We start from the raw sequence: 26,500 nt of genomic DNA, 5'->3' as shown, positions 1-26,500 counted from the left end.
ATTGTATTATTGTATTATTCAATGGCTGAGTTATAAATGTGAGGCTATAACATTTTTATGTGGTGATGCTGCTTCCGTCTGTCCTACCTACAGTGTCCCATATAATAATAGGTACTTTATTGATCACCTTGGGGAAATTATAATTACACCTCCCTCAACTTCTTTTTGTAGAGTAACTTCAAGTTGTGGCACCCTGCTCAAGGGCCATAGACATGCGGCGGCAGGGTTTGAACCGGCAACCTTCTGATTATAGACAAGGGCTTAGCCCATTGAGTCACACGCTGCCCACTATGGCTGTATGTCTTGGCTCCCTCCTGGCTATCTGTCGATTGTTTGCCTTACCCTCTGGAGGTGTATTGCTGAGTGGAAGGTTGCTGGTTCAAATACCATGGTGGTTTGAGTGATGTCACTGTCGAGCGTCCTGTGTAGGGTCCCTACCCCCAAATTGTTACTGGAGATGGGTGACCCTGCTTTTTCAAAAGAATAATAATGTACATCACTTCGGATGGACGTTTCTGCGAAATAAAATAAAATGTTGCTAAGAAATTCCTTTAAATATTAATGTCATCCCGATTGATAGAGGTTGACCATTATTTGCTTCTCCTCACATTTGAAACTTGTTTCGCAGCCAGGATTTTGTAAAAAGGCGGTAGGTTTCAATATTGCATTTTGCGTCTCTGTAACCCTTGGCTGCGGTTTGTTTACTTTCTTTGCCATTTCAGAACGAGGCTGCATATTTGTATCGATTATTGCGATTCAGTTGCACTTGTTCAACCGGCCTCGCCCAATTCACTCCCCCTACTTCATGCGTGGTAAAAGAACACGTGTCAAGAGTAAGACAGGCTTTCAGAATAGTCTCAAATGTAAAAATACCTTTTATCATTTAATCTCAAGAATTTCTCCAGACAGCTGCCTCATCAGTAGCCTAGGATGGTTAACCATGAGTTAATATTAAGTAGTACCCTCGAAAGTGAAACTAAAATACACCCTCTGGTTTTTCGTGCGTTATTCACGCTTTTGCTACATCGGAGAAAGCAGAAGGACAACTAATTGCAATTTGAGGTGGGTCTTTTCCTTCTTGATTCCATATTTTACGATTATTTTCAATGCGAATGGGCGTTAACCATGGAGAAGTTCATTAAGTGGCGTTTTAGAGAACATTTTGAACCATGCGACACGCAGATAATTCCAGTGAGATTGTCTTCGCAGATGCAATCATGACCCGGCCCATATAATAAGATTTTTTTGATCGGTGGTTCAGATGGCGTTTCGTGGATAACCAAGAGGTGCAGAACTGAAAGGTGGATTGTGCTTGTTCATTCTTCTGTTTATGGATAAAGTTTGTCCATTCAGCACAAAATTCATTCACTTACACTGCAGACCTTGACGCACGTGATTTAATTCATATGGGTCGGCTCGATGAAGTCTTGGGTAATTTTTACCAATTAAACCTTCAATGTAATAGGCGTTCACGGTTTCACAAATGGAGTTGCAATACTTGCGTGTAAAACATGAATTGCTTTTTTTCCATTAATTAATTAAAAAAAAATTTAAGTGGGTTTACTGGTTGCCTCACACCTCTGGGATCTGGGTTCAAGCCCTAGTTCTGTGTGTGTGGACATTGCATGTTCTCTGCTTCTTGCGATAGGGGGCGAGGGGAGGGGGTTTCCTCCTTATACTCCAGCTTCCCCCCCACACTCTAAGAATATGCTAAGCTGAATCGGAGTTGCCCAATATTTGTGTGTATGCTGCACCGAGTTGATAGCCCATACTGGGTTATTTCTTGCCTGTTGCTTCTTAGATAGGCTCTGAGACCCTGCGTAGGAGAAACAAGTGTAGAGAATGGGTGGGTGTTTCATTTTTAGCTTTTTAAGGCATTAGTCTAATTGAGTACATCAATGGAATTTTCTTTTAACAGCCTGAAAAGATAGAAAATTAAAATCAATAGTCTATCTGTAAAGCGCATTGATTTGACTGCTTATGAATCAATCATTTCTCCTTACCCCAAGAACCTTATGGTTACTTTTAATTACTTTTAAATAAAGAGTTTAAATTGCAGATAAAGTATAGGCTTCATCCATAGTTTCATACTGGCTTATCAGCCAAATTCTGGCAGTTTCCCATACTTCTTGTTTTCATCTATAACATTTATTTTAATTTAATTGTCCATTTGAGTTGTCTGATTATGAATTATACTGCCTTTGTTACACCTGTATGTGTCTTTGTCACGGTCCCTCAACCTTCCCAAAATCACTGAGGTCAAACCCAGCCCTAGTCTGATGTTTGTCATTGACACAAGTCCAGACAAGACGGAGAGAAACAAGAAAATTTCAGATCAACATTATTCAGGAAGATAATTTGTTTTTTCCTTCAAACTGTGAGAAGAGGAAGACCTTATTGTTTCCAGAGGGGTCGATGTTCATTGTTTGTCTGACATATTTCTGTTTCATTGGAGGTATTAGCATACATATAAAAGCCGTGCCTTCAAAGTAAATGTATATGTGAGAGATTTTTAATCAAAGTTATTTATAAACTTTAGGCAGTTGCGATGACTTGTTACCATATTGGTCAGATGTCTGGTCAAAAAAAAAGGATATTGCAAAGAGATTTCATTGAAACAAAATAAACAAACAAAAAAAAACAGACTTTAATGTAAACAACACCTAGATGAGAGGTAGCCCATCCTGGAGCAGAGGAGTTAAAAATAGTGGTGTTTGCTTTACCTCATTCATTAATTGGTTTAAGCAACTGTGTATATAATCATTCATATCTAATATTGTATCCTTTGTGTATCTAATTGTGAGTTGGTTATGTTTCAGCCAAAGAGGGAGCAAAAAAGACCAGGAATTTAAATTGTGTTCTGGGTGAGGATTTTCTGCTGCAGGCAAGGCTTCCCTGACAGTATGACCCATCCATCTTGGATTCTGGGAATTTTCTTTGGTAAGGGACAATCCGGATTCTGGATTGGTGGGGAGGACTGAAAAATCCTCAAGGATGTGGGTGAAGGAAGTAGTCTTTTCTGTGAGTGTGTGACAGAGAGAGAAAAAACTGTACTGTTTGTCAAGCAAAACTAAATTTTAAGAATAAATTATTTACATATTTACAGTATTCTGAGGACTGATTCTGTGCTGTGGGTCATATATTTGGGGCTTCAATGCATGATGATGATCTCACTAAGATTGTTTAAGTCATGCCCTTGAGCAATTATATAGTTTGTATGAGCTGTTCCAACAACAATAGGACAATTATTTTGGTAAAAGATAACAGGACACACTGCTTATTTAGGAACACAGTTTGATGGGGATTGATTTAATCATTTGAGTACGTTAACAAAGGTTCCTGGTAGCGTGCGTAAATAATGGTTTGACTACCAGATCCAGAGTACAATAGGGCCATGGGTACCTTGGCAGATTCAGGGGCCCCAGTACTTTGAAAGTTTATAAGTAAAAAACAAAAACAAAATACGTTTTTTTACAGAGATCAAATAATACAGAATAACATTAAGATAACCCAGAAGGTTATCCCGTTGGTTATGGGGCTCGAACCTGGACCTTTCAAGGGCTAAGGCACCAGCATAAACCACTGTACCATCGTGCCACTGTACTAGGCAATTCTAACATTTGGTTACATAACTTACACATTTATTCTGTCTGCAATTCTTTGCCAAGCCGCCTCCCTGCCTTTTATACCCACAGTATTGCTTTTTTTAGCGATTACATCTTTGTATTTTTCATACAGCTCCAACAGCAGCGTTTGTTCTGCAGCGGAAAAAAAAACACCGCTCTCGTTTTATACACTTTCCAACTCATCTGATCGATCTGTCGTTCATCCATTCATTTGGGCTTCTTAAATATTGCAGGTGTGCGCACTGAGACTATGCAAGTCTGTCTTGTATGGGCCTTGATTAGGTAAAGCTGAACTGCGTTAGTGGAAAGACATGAGGCTAAGTTTAGAGATCGCGCTAGTTTGAGTCAGACTTTTTTGTGAAAGTCTGACTTTTTTTAGCTACTTTTATGGAATACTCCCCAGGACTTCCTCATTAACCAGATAACTTAAGCAAAATGTAAGGATTGCCCAGTAGGAATGTAACTTACCTCTCTTGCTATTGGACAGTTTTCACAGCTGGCTTAAGTTATCGAGCTAATCAGGAAATCCTGCCTTGTGGAATATCTTCCTGAATTGCTCCGATAAAACATACAGCTGCATTAATGCTCTTGGATAAAGTGTACGCCAGACAAGTCACAGTAAGGCAACCTCTCATGTGTATGACGACAGTAACTTACTGCATATGATGAGAGTGAAACCTCTGGAAATTTGACTTCCAGTCTAAATACTTTTCTCGCGGTGAGCTGGGGTTAAGCTAACACCTTCCAGCAGGGTGTCATTAGTAAACACTGAGGTGCCGGAGCTCATGAAGACCATAGTAACATACACATTAATCTGTCTTTAACAACGATAATGTGCTATTAATTGCATAACCAAGTAGGGCTGGACAATAATTCGATATCAATATATATCGCGATATAATTTTTTTCAATAACAGTGATACGATTTTTAAACACATTTCCGATATTTCGATATACATATATACTGTATCATATAATATACAGTATATGAATAATTTAGTAAATTTTAGTTTAAATGGAAATATATTATTGTTAATAAGCTGAGTCTGAGAGTTTTATTTATTTGATAGTTTATTTCACATTTCTTGTTTGTAAAGGCTAAATACAAATAAAAAGTGAACCTTATTTTTTTGTACTGTTTTTATTTTAAAAAAAAATTATATAATTTTAATAGGAGGAGCGTGGAGGTATTATAGACTTTGCAAATTCAGTTTGCAGACATCCATTGTGTGTGTCCTCGGCAGTTTTTTCCTGAGGCTTTTTAATATTGTCCATATCGATATCGGAATTATATCGTATCGACCAAAATTAAGAAATATATCGTGATATAATTTTTTGCCATATCGTCCAGTCCTATAACCAAGTAACAATGGATTATTCTCTATGGACATCTGTTACTTACATCAAACTTTTCATCTGCGTTGCACTTTTCTTGCCCCTTTTTACAGTCCAACCCATTTCATTAGAATCCAAAAACGGCTCTCCTCTCCTCACTGTCTCTGCTCTCATTAGCATTAGCATCCACAAATGCTGCTCCTCTCCTCACTGTCTCTGCTCTCATTAGCATTAGCATCCACAAATGCTGCTCCTCTCCTCACTGTCTCTGCTCTCATTAGCATTAGCATCCACAAATGCTGCTCCTCTCCTCCTTTCCTGGTCACTCTCACTCAGTGTGCTTGCTAAAATATAAATGTATAAAATGAAATAATGTAATGACTGAAACTGAAAAAAAAATCTGTTAAAATAATATGAACATGAAGATTTTTTATATTTTGTTTAGTCACGGTCTACCTCGAAAGTTTATAAGTAAAAAACAAAATACTTAATAATTTACATTTCTCACAGATGCGATTGAAAGTATTTTATGGAGATCAAATAATACAGAATAACATTAAGATAACCCAGAAGGTTACCCCGTTGGTTATGGGGGTCGACTTTTGTTGTCTTTATTTATATCCTGTTTGAATTTAGGTGCTGAAGGCAGATAATGTGATCTATTCTAGAAGCCATGTACATTTGGGGATTTGCCTGTCATTCAGATATTCTAATATTTAAAAATGTCTATTATGTGCAATCTAAGCCAGTGTGACTTTAGTGACTAGTCTCTATCTTCTGTACAGTTTATGCAGCGACCGTGCAGATAAATTCACCTCCGGATCCCCCCTGTGGAAGTGGGAACCTCTGTAAAGCTCTGTGCACCCTGAGAAATTACCTCAATTTCACCAATCGGAGGACATTCATGGTGAGTCAGAAGAGGCCACTGACACAAGGGGACATGTATTGCGGGGTATTCTGTTTTGTCAAAGAAAGAAAAGAGAGAGAGAGTTAGAGGAGGGGTAGAAGGAAAGCAGAGTGCAGGGGGGGACAGATATTCGCAGGTTTACCAGAAGGACTTGTTACCTCTCTCAAACAGAGCTACAATTTCCCGCTTAACTACACCATCAGAGTGCATTATGAAGAAATCTTCCGATTTAACAACATCAGCCAGCTGGTGAGTCACTGCTCCCCGTCAGCACTCGCGCTACTTGGGCCGATCTCCTTCATTTAGCAATAACTCAGCAGAGACTTTAATCCCAAGTGAATTACTCATAATTTTAGCCAATTATATGGCTAGAGATATCCTGTGGAGGTTTTGAAATATATAATTTAGGGATGTCTTTCAGATTAAGTAGATGTATTATCAGTGATACTCTCCTTTCAGACAGCAGGTATTTTTATATGCACAGTATATGTACATAACAAATCCACCTCTATTTTTAATCAACACCTACCACCACCCCCCCACCCCCCCTTGCAGAGGTCCAGTGTACCTGACCTACCGGAAGAGAACCTCCAAGAGCTTTGGCTTGAAGTATATATGGAGGTTCTAAAGAAGGTTCTGAAGGTGCTGCCACAGAAACACCCATCACACAAGTACACCTTTCATCTGGAAAAGCTATTCAGGGATGTGCAGCAAATCAGCAGCTTTCAGGTGCTGGAGCCTCATTTATTAATCTTGCCTTTCGCTCTCACTGTTCATCCTGCTCTTTCATATGAGGTGATCTTATACTCATCTGGCCTCCTTCCAAACCATGTCCTTTACTTCTCAGTGAAAAGGAGCCTTCCTTGTTTTGTTTTTTTTAATCACTCCAACTTTTGAGTTCCTTGATTTACATTAGACATAATCAGGAAACTCCATACACTGTATGAACATGTGTGTTTATCTGTGTACGTTCTTGAACTAACAGATGGAACATCTAGCCCAAATACAGAAGATCTTGGCCAATATGAAGGACCCTAACACCAAAATGTGGAAGTCAGTGAAGCCAAAGGCCCTAATGGACAACTGCTACCGCACCATGCACTGCCTCTTCCCACACTGCTTTCCAACTGAAAACAAGCAGGCAGACTGTAAGAATGCCACCTATTATCTGGTCACTCACTCAGAGTGCTCCCTAAACCCCCATCTGTTTCCTGCTCACTCTCACTCAGAGTGCTCCCTAAACCCCCATCTGTTTCCTGCTCACTCTCACTCAGAGTGCTCCCTAAACCCCCATCTGTTTCCTGCTCACTCTCACTCAGAGTGCTCCCTAAACCCCCATCTGTTTCCTGGTCACTCTCACTCAGAATGCTCCCTAAACCCCCATCTGTTTCCTGCTCACTCTCACTCAGAGTGCTCCCTAAACCCCCATCTGTTTCCTGCTCACTCTCACTCAGAATGCTCCCTAAACCCCCATCTGTTTCCTGCTCACTCTCACTCAGAGTGCTCCCTAAACCCCCATCTGTTTCCTGGTCACTCTCACTCAGAGTGCTTCCTAAACCCCCATCTGTTTCCTGCTCACTCTCACTCAGAGTGCTCCCTAAACCCCCATCTGTTTCCTGCTCACTCTCACTCAGAGTGCTCCCTAAACCCCCATCTGTTTCCTGCTCACTCCCACTCAGAGTGCTCCCTAAACCCCCATCTGTTTCCTGGTCACTCTCACTCAGAGTGCTCCCTCAGAGTGTTCCCTAAACCCCCATCTGTTTCCTGCTCACTCTCACTCAGAGTGGTCGCTAAACCCCCATCTGTTTCCTGGTCACTCTCACTCAGAGTGCTTCCTAAACCCCCATCTGTTTCCTGGTTACTCTCACTCAGTGTGCTCGCTAAACCCCCATCTGTTTCCTGGTTACTCTCACTCAGTGTGCTCGCTAAACCCCCATCTGTTTCCTGGTTACTCTCACTCAGAGTGCTCCCTAAACCCCCATCTGTTTCCTGGTTACTCTCACTCAGTGTGCTCGCTAAACCCCCATCTGTTTCCTGGTTACTCTCACTCAGTGTGCTCGCTAAACCTCATCTGTTTCCTGGTCACTCTCATTTACTATTCTCCCTACAGTCTCTTCCTCATTCAGTAATTTCATCTGTGCATTCTCTTTACCACCTTCTGTTTCACCCTCGTTGTTCTCTCTCAAAATTAATTCAATTATAAATTATCTTTCACACTGCTTATTCAAGGTAGTAGTTGTAAATGTTTAGCATTAACAATTAAAACCGATCCTTTTCCAGAAAACATCTACGCTCAGTTTACTAAAGTTCGATGGCACTGTTTAAGTAGCTGGAGGTGTTTGATTTAACACTCGTAATCCTCTGCAGAACTAGTCATTGCATAAAAATACAACAAAACCGGTTTGCAACAGGAGCTCCCACTTTCTTAGGTGTGTCTGTGTGGCGACGATTCAATATTACTCCTGTTACCAATGGTTTTCCGAATGTGTAAAATGATGAGCTTCATGCTCCTCAGACAGCCCCTGCTGGTGTAAGAATGAAATAACACTTGCTGTTCCATTTGGGCCCATTTTTAAACTAGAAGCCATAATAACTAGAATCATACATTAGATAAATTCAAAACGAAGACAATTGTCCCCCCCGATCGTCCGCTCCTTCCGTGTGCCACGCCCCCTTATCTACCTCGTGTTGAATCCCCGCGTTTACCAGCTGTTTCTTGTTGCTGTCATTAGTCCTATGTATTTAAGTCCGGGTTTAAGTATGCTTCCCCAGTCCGGTCATTGTGTTGTCATTCTGAGTTCGTTGCCTGTTCCTTGTCACTACAGATTGATTAGACCCCGTGTTCTCCGATTCCCTGATGTCTGCGACTCTGTCTCAGTTACGTGCCCCGCTTACGGTGTGACAACAATGATATCAATTCCTGCGCGATGTCAGAGAATGTCTTGCCGTTGATCATTGCCGAGAATAATGTGTTTCCAAGTATTGTTTAATATATCGTTTTACCGCATCAAATAAAATAGTGGTAATAGTAGTACTTTATTGATCCCTAAGGAAATTATAAAAAAACGACAGCAGCACACACAAAACTTAAAACTGTACATATACAATAGAAAATATTATAAAAAATACTATACAATACTGAAGTACATTGTGCATTGTGCAAAACAAATTGAATAATTTTAAATGTAATTTTTTTAAATTCCAAAATTAAAAAAAACACACAAATACAATTAAAATACAATTACAGTCTAAAGGGCTAAATAAAGCAAGATAATTTACCAATGACATGTCTAACGTATCTCTGTAATCATTTTTAAGACTGCAGTTTTCATTACTGGAAGATGAGCAGCAAGCGCCCGAAAAACCTAGAAGGAAGCACTTCTGCAGTTATGGAAAATGACAGACAGCCCCCTACCCGCCACGGGAGAAAGTAACGCAGGCTGAGCGTGTGCATGTGCATCTGAGAGGATTCTGCTGTAGCGCGTCCCTCCGTCCCCCTGCCAAGCGACTTCCAGCGCCAGAAGACAGAAAGCAGAAGGCAGCCCGGAGCGCCCGCTCATTGTACATATGAAATCGTTGCTGGCGATTTTTCCCGAAAGCTGCTTCTAACGCCCAAGCTAAAACTCCTCAGTGTACGCAGCAATGTGCAGTAATCTAAACCTGAATGTCTGAGACGCCAGAAGAGAGGATCCATCTCAATGGTTTCGCGCAGCTGAAATTCTGTATATTGTCAATATTGCAATTTATGCATCATCAGGGTTGCCAAATCTCACACACCTGGCATGACGCTCACGTTTTCAGACTCTCACGCAAGAAATTGGCAAATCTATTTTATTCTATTATAAACATCAAATTGGCTACATCAAAAGCGTTTAGATACTTTGCAAACCCTACATACTATTTACATGGTAATTAAACTGTTACATAGGCTACATGTAAATGCATGTGCAGACTTGAATTGAAAATCTCAAATTGAAAATCTCACGCCAGCCAGTTGACCAAAGTTGGCAACCCTGCAACATGTGTCATTCGTGTTGCGAATTGACTGTGTTTTCATATAAGATATGAATGTACACCGGTGTTACTACATGTTAAGAAATTAATATTCGTCGAACTTTATCCGCCAGTCTATTTTATAACCGCTTAGCCTGGTTGGTGTCGCGGGGGAGCAGGGAGTCGATCTCAGGGGGAAAGACTGCGCTTCTTGTGTTTGTGTCCAACAGGGGCCCCCCGGACCTTGGGGGGCCCACGCAAATGCATGGTTTGAGTGGTGATTGACACCCTGGACGAGATCGGTTGTGGAAATAGTAAATTAATATGTGTAAGTAGGTGAACCTTTATTTATTTAGAAATGTTGCTAGTAAAAAAGTGTTTGACATCGATTCTGTAAAATTCAAAATATGGTCTTCTTTGTGTCCTCTGTCTATTCCCTCTTGCTTTATTGTCGGCGACCCCTCTGTTTTCGATTCCATCACACTATAATAACACTTCGCGGCTAATAAATTTGTCCCTGGTTGATTTCCGTAGTTTTTCTTCTGTCGTCACCGCTGCTTGAGGGCCGAATCTGCGGCCGTATAAACTGCCGTTTAATTTTAACGGCACGGAGAAGCAGCGACCCTAATAATGTCCTCGAACAGCGATATCAGGATCCCCGCTCGGCTGCCGTTACTCCTAACCTACGAAGGAGTACTGCTACCGGGCTCCACGATGCGGATCAGCGTCGACACGGCGAGAAATATGCAGCTGGTAAAAAGCAGGCTTCTGAAGGGGACGTCACTAAAAAGCACCATTATCGGGGTTATCCCGAACACCAGGGACCCGGAGCACGATACCGAGGACCTGCCGACCCTGCATGGGTGGGTGACACTATCCTGGCAATTAGGCAACTGCGCCGATAACGTGACATTTCAGTTTTTGGTGTCATCCTGTAGAGGAAGTGTCCCATTGGTATAATTGACTTTATTGTTATTATTATTTTATTATTACTACTACTATTATTATTATTTTGTTATTGTATTTTGGGGTAACATGAACTTTGTACTTAAAGTTTATCGGCAAACAAGAAATCCAGCTTGAAAGTATACGAAGTTGCATCTCGGTGCGCGTTTGTTGACCTGATGAAACCTTGACAAAGACCCAGACTTGTACAAATAAAAACACGTTTTATGCACACATGAAAGAAATGTGAAGCGCATCCGTGCTTTGGAGAACTTTCTGGAAAAGTCGATGAATCCAGGCGGACTTTAGCCCTGGTCGGTGTTCTGTCGAGTTGAGCTACTTTGTCGAGGCTACCGTAGTGCTAATCGATAGCCCTAGCCCTAACTCTTACCCTAACCCCTAAAACCCTTACTCTAACCCTAACCCCTAAAACCTAACCCTAATCCCAAAACGGTGGAACTGCACATGCGCAGAAAGGCCCGATAGCACGTCTCGATAGGTAGCTCAACTCGTCAGAACACCTGTCCTGCGAAATCGCGAGTTTCATAATCGTACTTCCCCTGTTTTCCTTCCATGTTGCCTTTGAATTGCTTAAGCTATGCTTTCGTTAAATGTAGCATTCGGCAAATTCCCTGAACAGATGAATCCCCAACCTTATACTTATAAATAAAGACTAAATAAGCCGTACGGGTTCCGATACGCAATGGTGGGGTGGGGTAGTATTTCCAGGTGACGGAGCATGTGTTAGGATCGCTTCCTAAACCTGCCCCATGTTCCCCTTCAGCACTGGCACGGCGGGGCTGGCTGTGCAGGTGGTGGGCAGTAACTGGCCGAAACCCCACTACACGCTGCTGATCACGGGCTTGTGTCGCTTCCGCGTCATCCAGCTGCTGCGCGAGCGGCCCTTCCCGATGGGGGAGGTCCAGCAGCTGGACAAGCTGGAGCAGTACGCTGCCTCTGACGCGGCCGACTGCCACGGGGAGCTGGGAGAGCTGTCAAAGAGGTTCTATCAAGCGGCTGTGCAGGTTTGTCTGTCTCTGGAAATGGGACCTGTCTGTGTGTATAGGTGTACCCAATCAAGGTTCTACCTTGGGCGTTTGCTCTTTCGTGTCTTTCTGGCCAATGTTTTCAAAATGCCTCTTAGGCGATCAGATCACAAACAGACAGCTGAGACACATCACCATTTGCACCTCTGTCTATCATGCATATTCAGAGTGTTCAGCTTACCACTTGTGTTCAGATTCCATTACTGCCTCGCACACCGTTATTGTGGCATCATTTTCGGGGATGCATCTGCACGCATTGGTGCTCACACTACAGAAGAAATGTTGTCAGGGGCACCGTCGGGGGGGTGTAGTTAGGATGATTCCAGGGGCCCCTGAGTAACAGGAGAGAAGAGAGACAGGGGCCCAAAGAAATTTGGAAAATAGCTGGATTGGTCTGGACTGGGGGGCCCAATATGATATCCTTTCATGGGGCCATGGGGCCAAAAATCTCTAGCGACGCCCCTGCGTCCCAGACCACTTTGGCAAGTGGTGAGAGTGATCAGATCACAGTGCTCATTTACAGTTTTATGTAGCCTTGTCCACTTATGACCTGATTACCCAAGACGCATTTTAAAGCCAAGCGTAAACAGTGCCTCTGTATAATGGTGGTTGTATCAGTTGTGTGTAAACAGTGCCCCTCTTCCATCCAAGTGCTGTGCGAGCAGTAGTGTCCAAATCAGTGGCATTCAAACTTTATTTTGTCTCCTTCCTCCACACACGCACTCACAGTGACCCAAAATGAACTTTAATCATGAAATAAATTAAAAACAAATGTAATTTTGTTAGCTTCGTTTAATGTGTGCAGGCATATAATGTGTTTACATTATTTTTAATGTTTCTAAAGGTTGCAGTTTTTGAATAGGTCTGTCTCAACCCCCCCCAGCACACTTCTGTTTTTTACCCTCGCAATTCCTTTTCAGCCCACTGGGGGGGGGGCATGCCCCACAGTTTGATCACCTCTGGTTCCACTTCATTGTTGAGATGCCACATTTATGCTCTCATCCCCTGCATTCTCATCCCATATCTTCCCCCTCTGCTTGCGTTCCTCAGCTGGTGGGCATGCTTGATATATCCGTCCCTGTGGTTGCTAAGCTCCGCCGCCTACTGGACAGCCTTCCCAGAGAGACCTTACCTGATGTTTTGACCTCGATGATCCAGGCGTCCAACAAGGAGAAGCTGGAGGTACGGCGGCACCTGCACACACGCGTGTTACAGGCGTGCGGATCCTGTGTGCCTTCCGCAACGCGTGTGACATGTGCACTCAGGTGTTGGATGCTGTCAATCTGGAAGAGCGCTTCAAGAAGACTCTGCCTCTGCTGACCCGGCAGATCGAGGGTCTCAAGCTGCTGCAGAAGACCAGAAAGCCAAGACTGGATGATGACAAGAGGGTACCACATGGTCTTCGTCTGCCCTGCCGCCTCACCCCCCCAGCCTTACTGAATGCATGACTCACACTCACACGAAATCTGCTCAGAATGATTTACTGGCACTTGGAAGACATATGAAGGCAAGAATCTGGCATCATTAATGTATCGAAACAGACCAGTGCTGAGAAACAAAAATACACAGATTAATCACATTACGTGTCTTTGACAGAGGTGGAAACTTCAGGTCCAGAAAGTAAAAATCCAGACCAATGTTTTGTTTCAACCAACCAGTTGAGTATAGAGAGTCACAGTCACAGAGTACTCAAGTGGTTGGTTGAAACAAAATCTTGGTCTGGATTTTTACTTTCTGGACCTGAAATCTCCACCCCGGGTCTTTGCCTATTTTTGCCTTCCTTTTCACTTTTGTTGGCAACACTTCCATCCTCTGCCTCTCTCTCTGCATGGTCTCCTCCACCCATTTATTGTTTCCATAGGTGGTGCCCGTTCGAAGGGGAGGGGTCTTCTCAGGCGGACAGTTCTCCATAGAGGACGACGGGGAGGAAGAGGACAGCGATGACGTGGCCTTGCTGGAGAAGCGGGTCAGAACCGGCAACATGCCGGAGACAGCGCTTCGTGTCTGCCTGAAGGAGCTAAAACGGTACCATCCAGTGTGACCTGTGCTCTCCCAGCATGTTTGCCACCTCAAACCAGTGCTGCTGGATTTGCTGAGGGATGTGGCATTCCCAGTGACCATGCACAGACTTCTAGAAATTCAAATTCTTGAACATATATGACCAGCAGGTGACATGGTGGTTAAGGGCTTGCACTGATTTTACCTTTGCAATTTGATGTCCCAGGAGTTACAGAATGCAAAGCTAGTTTCATTGTATATGTACAGTAACAATAACAATGTTCTCTTCTGTTCTGTTTGATTCTGTTCTATCCTATGAGCAGGTTGAAGAAGATGCCGCAATCCATGCCTGAATATGCCCTGACCCGTAATTATCTGGAGCTGATGGTGGAGCTGCCGTGGAGTAAATCGACCACAGGTGACTGACCTTGGAGTGGCTTAGCAGATACCTCATGCGTCATTCATCATCAGCACGGTGCTCTGCTGTTTGTACATGTGATAAAACGTCAGTCTGCCTCCACGCGGATTGCTGATAGTTTGATGATCTTTGCTGTGTAATATGAGGAATGGTGTAATGGATAACCATTTGTATTTGTAACGTGAGGTATAACCATAGGCATAGATTTGGGGGGGGGGGATGTCCCTCCTAATGTTAAGGTATGGGGGGAACTATCCCCCCCGATAATGTCATATATAATATAATTCTTCGTTTACAAAAACAAAGAAACGCACACGATAAATACCTCATCACATAATCTAAAGTCTTTTTTTTTCTGACAGTTTTCACCTGGAGAACCCCTACCCTCCGTTACAATGGTTTAGTCTCAACTGCTGCTCCGGGTGCATTTCCCAAAAGCAGGGTTGCTAACTACGCTAGCATCTTATATAGTTGGGAAACATGCCCCCTGCTGACAGATACTCACTCACAGACGTGTGAGCAAAGGTGTAGCAGACGAGCGGGAAAGCACAGCACTGAAGGCCTCGTATTATAACCAACAGTTAATAAATACATTTTTTTTAATTTATGTGAAATGGTGGAATTTAATTGTCCCATCCATTAATTTTCATAAAGATTCTGATGTGATTGTGCAAACTGCAGCTACCTTGGTTAGTTAACAGCACAAACAGCAAAGCTGATACTGCAGCCATATGTAGTGTTTGTGTCAGTCACAGTTCTCATCCCGTCGTGTTTGCTGTTAGGGCATAAGAATGAGTAAGAAGCCGGTCAAAAAATGGGGACAGACCTGGCATTTATTTGGAAAACGCCATAAAGTAAGTTAATCAGTTACCAGAAACTCTGAATCATTTAGTTGGCAAATATCCCCGGCAGAAAGTCATTTATTGCTAAGAAGAGATATAGTAAATCTCCTTTATTTACTTCTATGGGTCTCTAGCAGAAGATCTTGTAGTCGCTATGTTATGTGTATTGTGATTCTTTCCGGAAGGTTAGGATGTGTTTGTGAGAGAAGACGGGGGGCAGGAGAGTGACAGGGGCATCACAGTGGACCCTGAGGTGACGTCGTTTTTCCACAGTACAGGGCCTGACATTAGTGGCGGAATCTCGCGATTTGTGCATAATTTTAATAATTCCCGCAAATTCGGCATACATGATGCGGGGCATTATTGCACTTAAACAGCCATATAGTGAAGGTGAATAACAGTAAAAATGGAAAAATAAATTTCACTTGAAATATTTTAACTGTAACAGCAATAGTGTCTGAATAATAAAAAAAATACGTGCATGCAGCATGACCACAGAATCGCCGTATGTGATGACTCACGTCTGACCCCGATATACCTGCCCCCCCCCCCAATGTTAATATGAAACCTGGGTGAAACTGCATCAAAAAGTACAAGCGACAAGGCCTCGCTTTACAGATCCTGTGAAAAATGAATGCGCGCATTTTAGCGTTAGGTTAAGGTTTCAGCTTCAACACAGCCCTGTTTCACGTAAAAGTGAATGAAAGCTTCAGAGTCACATCAGGTTAAAATCCCCGCTTTGCACATTATGTGCAGTATGACGTAGATGGAGCTCTTAAGAAAATGAAAGATGATTCCGTTCACGTGTCATCAGCCTGGGATGTACCCAGTGCGCATTCAGTACAGCTTGACCCATCTGTGGTAGTGGATCCTGTATGTCCTATGTCTGTGTTTCAGCTGCATCATCCATAAAGTTGCTTCTGTGGATGCATAATTTACATCTTTTATAGTGTTGTTACTCTTCTAGTTTTGTTCACTTCTAGGTCTAGATTTTATATCATTTGGCCCTTCTACCACTAGAGGGAGACAATCACCATTTTCCCCCTTGTGTTTAGTTCTTACAATGCTTTGATCTTCCTTTTAATATGGCTGTGAATGTACATACTCATCGCTGAGAGGCAGGTCCTGTCTGCCTGTGTGCATGCGTATGCGCTCTCAGCTTTATCCCATGTCTGGATCATGCCCCTAAGACTTCGCGCCCGCCCCCCCCCCCCCCCCCCGTGCACGTGCTCCTGGATCCTACGTGCCAACTCGCTGTTGTTGTTTAGCCTCTATGCTGCTCTTTTTGTTTTTTTTTGGTACGATGTAAAGATGTACATCTTCGGGCAGGATCACGATGTTCTACTCCAACACGTTTGTGTGCCCCCCCCCCCCCCCCCACTTGTTTACATGCTCTATGGCTGATCATTTTTGCAAATCTTGGCACAGCATAAAGGAAGAATAAAATGAAATTAGGGGAGTTTAGCTGCTGTTTCTTCAGGCCCCCTGTAGGCCCCCTTCCTGTCTTCTCCTAACCTCCCCCCCCCCCCCCCCCACAGACTGCCTGGACATCCGGGCTGCACGCGCCCTGCTGGACAGCGACCACTACGCCATGGAGAAGCTGAAGCGGCGCGTGCTGGAGTACCTGGCCGTGCGACAGCTTCGCAGCGCCCTCAAGGGGCCCATCCTGTGCTTTGTGGGGCCGCCGGGGGTGGGCAAGACCAGTGTGGGCCGCTCCATCGCCCGCACGCTGGGCAGGGAGTTCCACCGCATCGCCCTGGGGGGCGTCTGCGACCAGTCCGACATACGCGGCCACAGGTACGGCGCTGCCTCCCGTCGCTGGCATCCTGCCCACTGTCCTGCCTTTGTTTCTCAGTCGCTCTGGCTGAACTGGTCCCATTCTGCCTAGCTGTTATTAATTGTGCTGCACCCCTGTGCCTCTGTGCTACTTTGACAGTAATAAAAGGCTCAGATAGGTTTCTGCTACATTCTTCTCCTGTGGGAGTGGGTTACGATGCTATACCCACGGTCGGTATAGTGATTTCTCCATTGGCCCCCTGAGCAAGGCCCTTAATCCTCAGTTGTTCCTGGGGACTATCTGACCCTACTTTCTCAACTTTTTGTTGCTATGGATACCAGTGTCTGCTAAATAACCAACAATATAAGACAGAAGGAGGCCTGATGCTGAAAGAGTGAGGACCAGCATGATGTGAGGCTCCTTACTAGGCCATTAATAATGACTCCTCATTTTCCTTGGGCCAGATAGCACCGGGGAACTCAAGTGTCATTGGCTGGGAAAGATGTTAGGAGTCAGGGGACAGAATAAGGGGAGGGGTAGCTGTTCCCTGCCCAGTCAGATGTAAATTAAACGTCCTGCAAGGTCATGATGTTATGGCTGAAGGTATAATCATTCTGTAGCAGCACTTCTGTTTCAAGATGAAAGTTGTTAGTCAATCGGTCCATCTGTCTGGGTCAAAAGGCCAGATATGCAGGTACCCCAGCACTGTGCACCTAGCTGCCCCCCCCCCCCTCCCCCACCCCCCCGAAAAACAGGCCAGGGGCACAGTGTGGATGGGGTCAGAGAAATGAAGGATCACACGCTGACCTGAGATGTAGGTCGCAATCTGAGAAGGAAAATGAGTCATTATTAATGACCTAATAAGGAGCGTGTCGCCACGGAGACCGTGATGGAGTGATGTGCTGGTATTGCACAGGACCCTGAAGCCTTAAAGGTGCCTGTACTCTTTGGTTACATGCACGTTCATCATACCTGGCTTTCAGGTTTGTTACCCCCTTGAAAGCTGTTGGAGTTTGTGTGTGAAATTGGTCAATTACCTGAAATTACTTAACAATACGCTGTATGTGGAGTCAAATCCTTATGCTGATCTTTATTGCTCCCTAATTATTTACTGAGAATTTATGTGAGCTGTAGCCAGAGGTGGAAAGTTCAGGTCCAGAAAGCACAAATCCAGACCAGGGTTTTGTTTCAACCAACCAGTTGAGTACTCTGTGACTGTGACTCTTTATGCTAAACTAGTCGGTTGAAATAAAACCTTGCTCTGGATTTGTACTTTCTGGACCTGAACTTTCCACCTCTGACTGTAGTCTTTACCCCCTGAGTCCCGACAGACTATCAGGGAAAAAGCTGCATGAACTCCCCTGATTCTACCATGTCCTCCCAACCACAGACGCACCTACGTGGGCAGCATGCCCGGCCGTATTATCAACGGGTTGAAGGCCGTGGGGGTAAACAACCCAGTGTTCCTGCTGGACGAGGTGGACAAGCTGAGCAAGAGCCTGCAGGGAGACCCTGCCGCCGCCCTGCTGGAGGTGAGCTGAAAAACACCCGAGATGTTTAAGATGGAAGAAGGGGTCTGGGGCACGTAGAATGCTGATAATGAGGCTTCAGTGATGGATAAAGAACTCTCAGCTGCGCTTGTAACTGTGTGATCAAGGGGAGGTGAGGATGCAGACCTGATTAACTAACTAGGCTATCAAAGAAGGTCAGACCGCAGCAACAGATACTGACCTTCTAGGTTTTACGATGTAGGGCAACTGCAGAGGCGGGGAGATCAGGTGACGTCTTGGGTGTCTGGGTTTTTGAGTTGAAAGGTTGCATGCATGTTCTATTGGCAGGCAAAACTTACCCAAATACTGTAAACTGCATAAAGAAACCGGGGTTTGCATGACGGGGAAAAATCATGACGTCTGGCCAGTGTTGGGGAAGTTAAGTTCAGGTCCAGAAAAGAGTCACAGTCACTGAGTACTCAGCTGGCTGGTTGGAACAAAACCTTGGTCTGGATTTGTGCTTTCTGGACCTGAACTTTACACCTCTGTCCATGATGAGTTACTTCTCCAACACTAGACCGTCTGGCTCACAGACCTCAGCACCTCGTATCGCCTCGGTCTTGCATCAGTCTTTCTGCTATTTCCTGGAGGGGAGCCAAACATCTGGGGTGAGATGAAGGGGACCGAGAATGCGAGGGTGTAGCCAGGTGGCGCTGTGGGTGTCAGGAGATACCCGAGTGCTCGTGTTTACCTCTGCTAACAGTGCAGGTAGACGGATACCTCAGCATAGTGATTTACCTGAATGATAGCTGTGGAGATGTTATCTCTTTGTACAGACAATGAAGCCAATGGGCGAAAACTTGCTGATGTGGGCTCTGTACTGTATCTTTGCTTATCCAGACAGTATATACCCCCCCCCCCCCCACTCCGCCAAACACCAGAATCTCACGTTTCCCATAAAGCCACAGTGAGTCACCAGGATGTACATTGCTTGTAGACGACCTCATGCAGACTCGTCTTGGCGCTTGAAGGCCTTTTATCTCGCCGGCTTTGTTTTCTGAGCCGTCATCCTCTCGCCTGCTGACGTGAGCCCTGATCCGAGAGCGAAGGGGCCCACACCTCGCATTCTGAACCAGGGCCAAATCTGATGTGGAATTTTTTTTTCCACCCAGTCTCCCTTCTTTGTTCTATTTGCCCCTGGCAGAGGGCATTAGGAAGCATAACACAAGCTATTATGAAAATGAGTTCCAGCTAGAGTCCCATAAGATCTACGCTAAAAATAAACAATAAGGACATTCGCTCGTATGCCGAGTCACTGAGTGTTGGCTGGCGGAATGTGGTGAAGATCCATGCTGTCATTCTGTAGTGGTCATTCCCTGCTTCTGCTATCTACATCTGTGATGTACGTTTCCTGTTTTGGGGGGGATTTTGAGGAAGGAAGGGACAGATAAGGGTACAGGGCGTGGGTTAGTCAGGGCTTTGTTGGGGAGGGAGGGGGGAGGGGTAAGTATTAGCACTGATACTGAGAGGAGAAGGGGAAACAGTGTCGGGTATTTCAGCAGCAGTGACCAACATGGAGAGAATAAAAATGTACACATCAGTAATGTGTGTATTGTTCATTTCTGTAGGAATGGGAAGTATGGGACAGGGTAATTCCCATCCTATGGCTCATTTATGGTGCTTTTCCACTGGCATACAGGAACCGAGCCATACAGAGCCGTACCGCCAAGAGAGACTAGTTACCGCACGGTTCCAGCTGACTTCGGTTTTCCACTGCAGAAAGGTCGGCTCGGTAAAGGCGCTGCCGGGTTTGGAGAGCGACAGTGATGTCAAACTTAAGAGACTCTTACTGTTCACACTGAGTATATCATGTTCTACTATGACCGGTTATTATTGTTTTTACTCTGTGCTGATTTCCGGCAGCACGTCTGTGAGAATCGCCGAATAAAACGCTAGCGGAATTAGCATTCGTTTGCGTAAATATGCATTACAAATCCATTCCATTCAGCTTTTCTATAGTACTTTTTTAAAGTAGGAGGTTGGAAATTTTCATATTCCAAATTCTGGGAATGCACTGGCACATTGCCATGCGCAATACTACTAATAATGAATGATCTGAAGGATTTATGCATTTTGTTATAGATAATCCATGCACAGAACACAGGTTCGGGTTCGGGTCTCGGCTAGCTTATTGACCGGTCAGATGGTGGTGACGCAGCCAGCCTGGTTTGGTTATGCTTGCATACCTTGTAATGGAAAAGCACCAGTTTGCGGTACTGGTTGGGTACGACTCGGCTCTCAGTGGCAGTAGAAAAGGGCCATTTCTGTGTGTCTGTGGCGACTGAATGTGTTATGTAACACATTTTGAGTAATGAATACCGATAGTTTTGTCATTCTGGGTTAGAGTTAAGTTTGAACCGAAAGCTTGAAATATGTCATCTTAGGAGGTGCGTGTTTGTCTGCTGTAGAAGTGTGTGTGTGGGAGGCTGTTTGCTCTGTTTCTGGGAGTTTCCGCTTTCTGTGCTGCTCTTACTGGTAACATCTCTTGTAGGTTCTGTTACTGAGTCCTGATTGTTGTTGTTGTCGTTGTTGTTGCTTTGATGTAGGTTCTAGACCCAGAGCAGAACCACAGCTTCACTGATCACTACCTTAACGTGCCCTTTGACCTCTCCCAAGTTCTCTTCATCGCCACGGCAAACACCACGGCGACCATCCCTCCTGCCCTCCTGGATAGGATGGAAGTGCTTCAGGTACCAGGTCAGGACACTCAGAGCGCTGGGCCAGTGATTCTCAGCTCATTTTCATGTTAATTAAGCAGCAGTTTATTGTCTTCCATTTGTTTCACTTGATGTGCACGGTTTTCCTCATAGTATTTCTTAGATCATGCATTCACACACATTTGTGTATGTAATAGGTGTAACCTATGAAGATGGGCTCTCAACCAGCCAATAACAGTGTGTCCCCTGGACTGGAGTTGTGAACCACTGTTTTATTATTGGGTGATTAAGAGGTCAACCCTAAAACCCGCACCAACACCGGCCCTCCGTGGAACAGGTTAAAGCCAGTCCACTGGTCAGATTGAACCTCGTCTCAACAGTGCGGGTCTGGGTTGGTTCCCTCGGCTGTAGTTCTCTAGTCCTCATGTGTCTCTCATGCCTGCAGTCAGGCTACTGTCTGCGCAGCCTGAATGAGCATCGTGTGTTGAACCTTAGGTGTATGTGACAGTACTGTACTGTGTGCTGTAGGGTACACTCAAGAAGAGAAAGTGGAGATCGCTCATCGCCATCTGATCCCCCATCAGCTGGAGCAGCATGGACTCACTCCCCAGCAGGTCCAGATACCGCAGGACACTACGCTGGACATCATCAGCAGGTACGCACGCTCTGTCACACACACATGCGCACTGACATATACGGCGTGTTACCATGGGTGTTGATGTTAAGCAGGTTACAATGAGGCTAATATTCAAAGGATATCATTACCTTTAAGCAGACAGTTTTATTGAGGAGGTATGTTTGTGTGATGAAATCCTAGTGACATTTCAGGTTTTTTTTTCAGGTTTGTTGTATGTAACTCTTTTTGTGTTCTGTACTCTTCTGAGACGTTTACAACAACGTTGACAAACCAGTATATACACACACCCCATCTAATCTTTATTACTAATGATGCTTGTGGTAGATGTTTTTCTTTGGAAAGCGCTGATGTGGCAAAGCTTTGAAAGCTAAAGTTGAACAACAGTCTCTTACACCTTCTGACAGTATGATGGTTTTATTGTTTAAAAGACAGGAGTGAAAAGGATTAATAGTAGTCTTTTCTTGTAGGATATAATTTTTCTGGCAATGGTGACACAAAAACACGACTGATGTTTATACTAGAAAGAAGCTGGAAGGGTTGGAGCTGTAGACTGGATGATGAATTACAGGGAATGAGGGGCGGAGAAGGGCGGGTTGAGGGGGGCGGAGAAGGGCGGGTTCATCTTGCTAAAAGGTATCCCTCTGGAATCTTGGTGTTAAGGAGACTTACGTATTCAGCATTACAGCTACCAGAATGCGATGCCAAAAATTGCTTGCACACCACCTGTGCTCTTGTCCCGGCAGATACACACGGGAGGCAGGTGTGCGGTCGCTGGAGAGGAAGTATGGGGCCATCTGCCGGGCTGTGGCCGTGAAGGTGGCTGAGGGCCACAAGGCGGCCAAGCCAGGGGCGTCCACCGAGGGCGAGCAGAGCCCCGGCACTGAGGCTGGAGGTGAGGCTGCAAGGCAGCGGGTGTGGCTCTCACTGAGGACTGTTCTTCTTGGGGTGGCGGCTGGGACATTTCGGGGGATATTCGCCCCTCTGTAGGCAGGTGGCAGCTGCACCATTCCTGGTCTAACGTGAGGCTATGGTGGGTGCAGGGGGGCTGGGGGCTGGGGGCTGGTGATCACCGAAGGTATACATGGGGCAGACAGCCAGACAGCCTTGTGACCACATGCCGGCCTCCCAGGCCAGCTGCTACAGCAATGTGGCCTGTGTAACAGGAGCAGTTGCTTTCAAGCTGGCAGCTGGGCTTGGTGGGGGGGTGGGGTGGTGCTGGTTTGTTTATGATGGCGGTATAGCAGTATCCTGGAAGCCGTGGCAAAGTAAGGCCATATGGAACCCCCCGCTCCCCTGTGTGCAGGGAAGAATGGGGTAGGGGCTTAACCCTCTCCCTTGTCTTTGTGTTGTCCTGGCTCTGTTGCCAGGTAACGGTGAAATTATTGGCGCACATTATAATGTGTGAGTCTCAGCTGGCAGGAGGTGGGACTCAGGACCGGCGACAGCTGTTAAATGACAGGCCTGGGGGTGCGTCTCTCTTACTCCTCACTGTTTCGAGGGGTGGGGGGGGTGGGTGGACAGGAAGCGGGGTCTTGGCAGGGACTGATTTGTGGAACTGCGGTTCATAAGAACGTCAACCATTTCAGGAAAACCGCCCTCTTCCTGTTCAGCATTCTTCAAGGTCTTGGGAAACTGTGTAGCGGTTCTACTTGCTGAAGGATGAAACTAATTGTATTAATTTACTTATTCCCATGCTTCCTATCTCCATAGCTTGGTTCTCTGGTTCCCTGCATATTTTCCTCACATTCCTTCCTGTCTGGTCCTCCTGCCTCCACCCTGATCTTCGTCCGTGTTGTCGCAGTGTAATGTGAATGCACTGGTGGTGGCAATGAACCTATAACAGTCTCACATCAGCATCTGCTGACCTTCCTGATGTCTATGCCTGTCCCTCAGTCCCAGATCAAGAGAAGAAGAGCGGAGCTTTGGGGGATCTGGCCCTGCCCCCTGAGATGCCCATTGTGATCGACCGCCAGGCTCTGAAGGACATCCTGGGACCTCCAGTCTTCGAAATGGAGGTGAGATGAGAGTGGTCTACAGAGAGGTCAAAGTTCATGGATTTGTAACTTTGCAGAGCATGGCCGTTGTGTGCTTTTCAGCATATTACCAGCTAGGTTCTCCATGTTCTGCTGGTTGAAGCGTCTGGTAGCAGAGGTCGTGTTCATGGGGCTTCTGCTCTCTCTCTTTTTCTCTCTCAGTTGCTCATTCATATTATTATCCATTATTAGCATAACAGGATTAGCAGAGCTACAAAGCAACTTACAAGCACAGATCCCCATGTGTGCTATGAGTACTTCCCTGAACATTCCTTTCACTGCTAGTGGTGTCGCTCCGCAGCCTTTGCTGTGGGTGGGGGGGGGGTGCATTGGGGTCCAGGAAAGGGCTACACTCACAGCGGGGGTTGGAATGTGTGTCGGCTGAGTTCTGTGGACTTCCTTTTCCCTTAGCGCTGTGATCTGGTCTTAACCTCTTCGGCGCTACTGCTGCTCCGCACTATGTGCTGCTTTTTCTAAACGAACCCCTTCCCTCTGGCGTCAGGTGTCCGAGCGTCTGACGCTCCCTGGGGTGGCCATCGGCCTGGCCTGGACCCCCCTGGGCGGGGAGATAATGTTTGTGGAGGCCAGCCGCATGGAGGGGGACGGCCAGCTCACGCTCACGGGCCAGCTGGGTGATGTCATGAAGGAGTCTGCCCATCTGGCCATCAGCTGGCTGAGGAGCAATGCCAAGACCTACCAACTGACCAATAGTTAGTGGAAACCTGTGTATTCAGAAACCATTAGTTCCAATCTGGTTTACATTACTGTAGACCATAAGAAATGTCTGTAAATATAAATACCATTTTAACAGTACTTACATTAGAACAATCCTTTTTGTTATTCTATACAAGCTTGTTTCATCTTGCTGAAATAGAGGGATTTCATGGTGATTCTTCATATATTTATAATACTGGCAATTTGTCTTCTAGTGGCGGGGGGGGCTGACCCCCTGGAGGGAACAGATGTCCACTTGCACTTCCCCGCTGGTGCGGTCACCAAGGATGGCCCATCAGCTGGGGTCACCATCGTGACGTGTCTGGCTTCACTGTTCAGCGGACGGCTGGTGCGCTCCGACGTGGCCATGACGGGGGAGATCACGCTGAGGGGCCTCGTGCTTCCGGTGAGAGGGCGGCGCGGTGGCACCCTGCCCTGGGCTGCCTTGCAGAGCAATGGACGCATTAACCAGAGATCCAACCGTGTTTCCTGCCCTAGGTGGGTGGGATCAAGGACAAGGTGCTGGCGGCACACAGAGCGGGCATAAGCCGCATCATCCTGCCGAAGCGGAACGAGAAGGACCTGGAGGAGATCCCAGCTCACGTGCGGACCCAGCTGGAGTTCGTGGCAGCCAGCTCACTGGATGAGGTCCTCAACGCTGCCTTCGACGGAGGCTTCTGCGGGTCGCAGCCGTCTCACGTACCACCAGCCCTTGTTAGCAAGCTTTGAGGGCTCTGGTGAAATGTAGCAGCCCTGTTCCTGTTCCTTGGGAGTAGTGTAATATTAAGCCACAACAGCCTGGGCTTTTGAAGGAACCAGGGTAAGTCATGGCATTAAACCGAGTTTTTCTATGAGGTTTATGTCAGTCAGCTGTAAATTGAAGCATTTGAGATGGAGGCAAATTGTTAAAGTAGGTTCAAACCTAATAGTTTGCTGGTCTCTCTGTGAATGAAACACGCAAGCATGGTGTCTCCATTTCCGAATGACTGACGTCCACCACTTGGACAGACGCCTGCTTGCTTGGTGAAAAGCTTGTCTGATTCTGGCTGCTGGGTTACTTATAATTCAGGGACATGGGTTCTCATAGCCTTGATGTACAGCTCAGTATGTGGTTATGTTCCTGTCCTTAAACTGATGAAATCTAACAATGAAAAAATCGGATTGCTTTTCAATCTCACTTTCCTCCTCGAAAAAGGAGAAAATAAGCTTTAATAGAAGGTGTTTCAGTAGCTGAGGAAATTTTAAATTCCTAAATGCTAGATTTGCCATGACTGTGACCTTAACTAATGAAGAGGGGAAGGGAACACTTACCACATGATACATTCTTGACTAAGGAGAAGCAGGAGTTAGCCTGCTTATTGCTGATTAACAGGACAAGAGTTTCGCCTGGCATGCCGATGTTGTTCACACTAATGTTCGGAACTAATAAATTGTATGACATGACTTGTCTATTTCATGCACACGCGTTTGATTTATTTATCCAAAAGGACTTGTGGCCTTGTTAATGCTAGACAACACGAGGTGTAATATACATGCAAAAATATGCAGTGACAACCATGTGAATCACCTTCATAAAAATGATAACTGCCGAAAACACTGTAACCCTACAAGGATGGTCATGTTTCGCGTAAACACTGACTGGTCACCTGGCCGATCACGGATATTTTCCAACTGCTTTTTCAGGTCTGGGTAACCTGCAGCTTTTCCCGGGCATCACAGGGCACAAACACACAATCATATCCTAGGGGCAGTTAGCTAAACCTCTTTGGACTGCCCTTCTAACCTAATATGGCTGCTATGGGGAGAGCATACCAATTCCACACACACAGGGTAGAGGCAGGACTTCCTTAACATGAGAGCTTGTCGAGCAGGAGTGGCGTATCCCGATTGATGGAGAGCCGTTGAGGTTACAGGTTTTTGGTGGACCTTTCAGCCAGCCAATCACAGTGGGTCCCCATGACTGGAGTTGAAAACCACTGCTTTATTATTGGCTGATTGAGAGGTCATCTCAAAAACCCGCCC

The 26,500-nt window shown here is 45.4% G+C and overlaps 2 protein-coding genes across 2 annotated transcripts; both read left to right on the top strand.

The window, feature by feature from the left end:
* The first annotated feature begins 785 nt into the window (after positions 1–785).
* On the top strand, positions 786–10,386 carry il34 (interleukin 34). Its single transcript, XM_023827151.2, has 7 exons — positions 786–1,062; positions 2,820–2,940; positions 5,747–5,868; positions 6,040–6,117; positions 6,424–6,597; positions 6,854–7,016; positions 9,187–10,386. Exons 2-7 carry the CDS (start codon positions 2,904–2,906, stop codon positions 9,300–9,302), a joined length of 690 nt encoding a protein of 229 aa, XP_023682919.1. The 5' UTR covers positions 786–1,062; positions 2,820–2,903; the 3' UTR covers positions 9,303–10,386.
* Positions 10,387–10,467: 81 nt separating this feature from the next.
* On the top strand, positions 10,468–25,921 carry lonp2 (lon peptidase 2, peroxisomal). Its single transcript, XM_023827150.2, has 15 exons — positions 10,468–10,724; positions 11,591–11,831; positions 12,903–13,034; positions 13,118–13,240; positions 13,714–13,877; positions 14,174–14,268; positions 16,649–16,907; positions 18,278–18,419; positions 20,984–21,134; positions 21,623–21,749; positions 22,475–22,623; positions 23,625–23,746; positions 24,267–24,474; positions 24,694–24,884; positions 24,977–25,921. Exons 1-15 carry the CDS (start codon positions 10,492–10,494, stop codon positions 25,205–25,207), a joined length of 2,568 nt encoding a protein of 855 aa, XP_023682918.1. The 5' UTR covers positions 10,468–10,491; the 3' UTR covers positions 25,208–25,921.
* Positions 25,922–26,500: the final 579 nt, after the last annotated feature.

The sequence above is a fragment of the Paramormyrops kingsleyae genome, chromosome 13, assembly GCF_048594095.1.
Source record: "Paramormyrops kingsleyae isolate MSU_618 chromosome 13, PKINGS_0.4, whole genome shotgun sequence".
NCBI lineage: Eukaryota > Metazoa > Chordata > Actinopteri > Osteoglossiformes > Mormyridae > Paramormyrops > Paramormyrops kingsleyae.
Note: the sequence above shows the minus strand (reverse complement) of the source record. Positions and strands in the feature narration are given on the sequence as shown.

Coding starts and splice junctions, on each gene's coding strand:
- il34 (XM_023827151.2), top strand. CDS start 2,904: ATGACCCATCCATCTTGGATTCTGGGAATTTTCTTTG. Junction 5,869..6,039: donor CCAATCGGAGGACATTCATG/GTGAGTCAGAAG, acceptor TCTCTCAAACAG/AGCTACAATTTCCCGCTTAA. Junction 6,598..6,853: donor AGCAAATCAGCAGCTTTCAG/GTGCTGGAGCCT, acceptor TTGAACTAACAG/ATGGAACATCTAGCCCAAAT.
- lonp2 (XM_023827150.2), top strand. CDS start 10,492: ATGTCCTCGAACAGCGATATCAGGATCCCCGCTCGGCTGCCGTTACTC. Junction 14,269..16,648: donor GTGGAGTAAATCGACCACAG/GTGACTGACCTT, acceptor CCCCCCCCACAG/ACTGCCTGGACATCCGGGCT. Junction 22,624..23,624: donor CCCCGGCACTGAGGCTGGAG/GTGAGGCTGCAA, acceptor CCTGTCCCTCAG/TCCCAGATCAAGAGAAGAAG.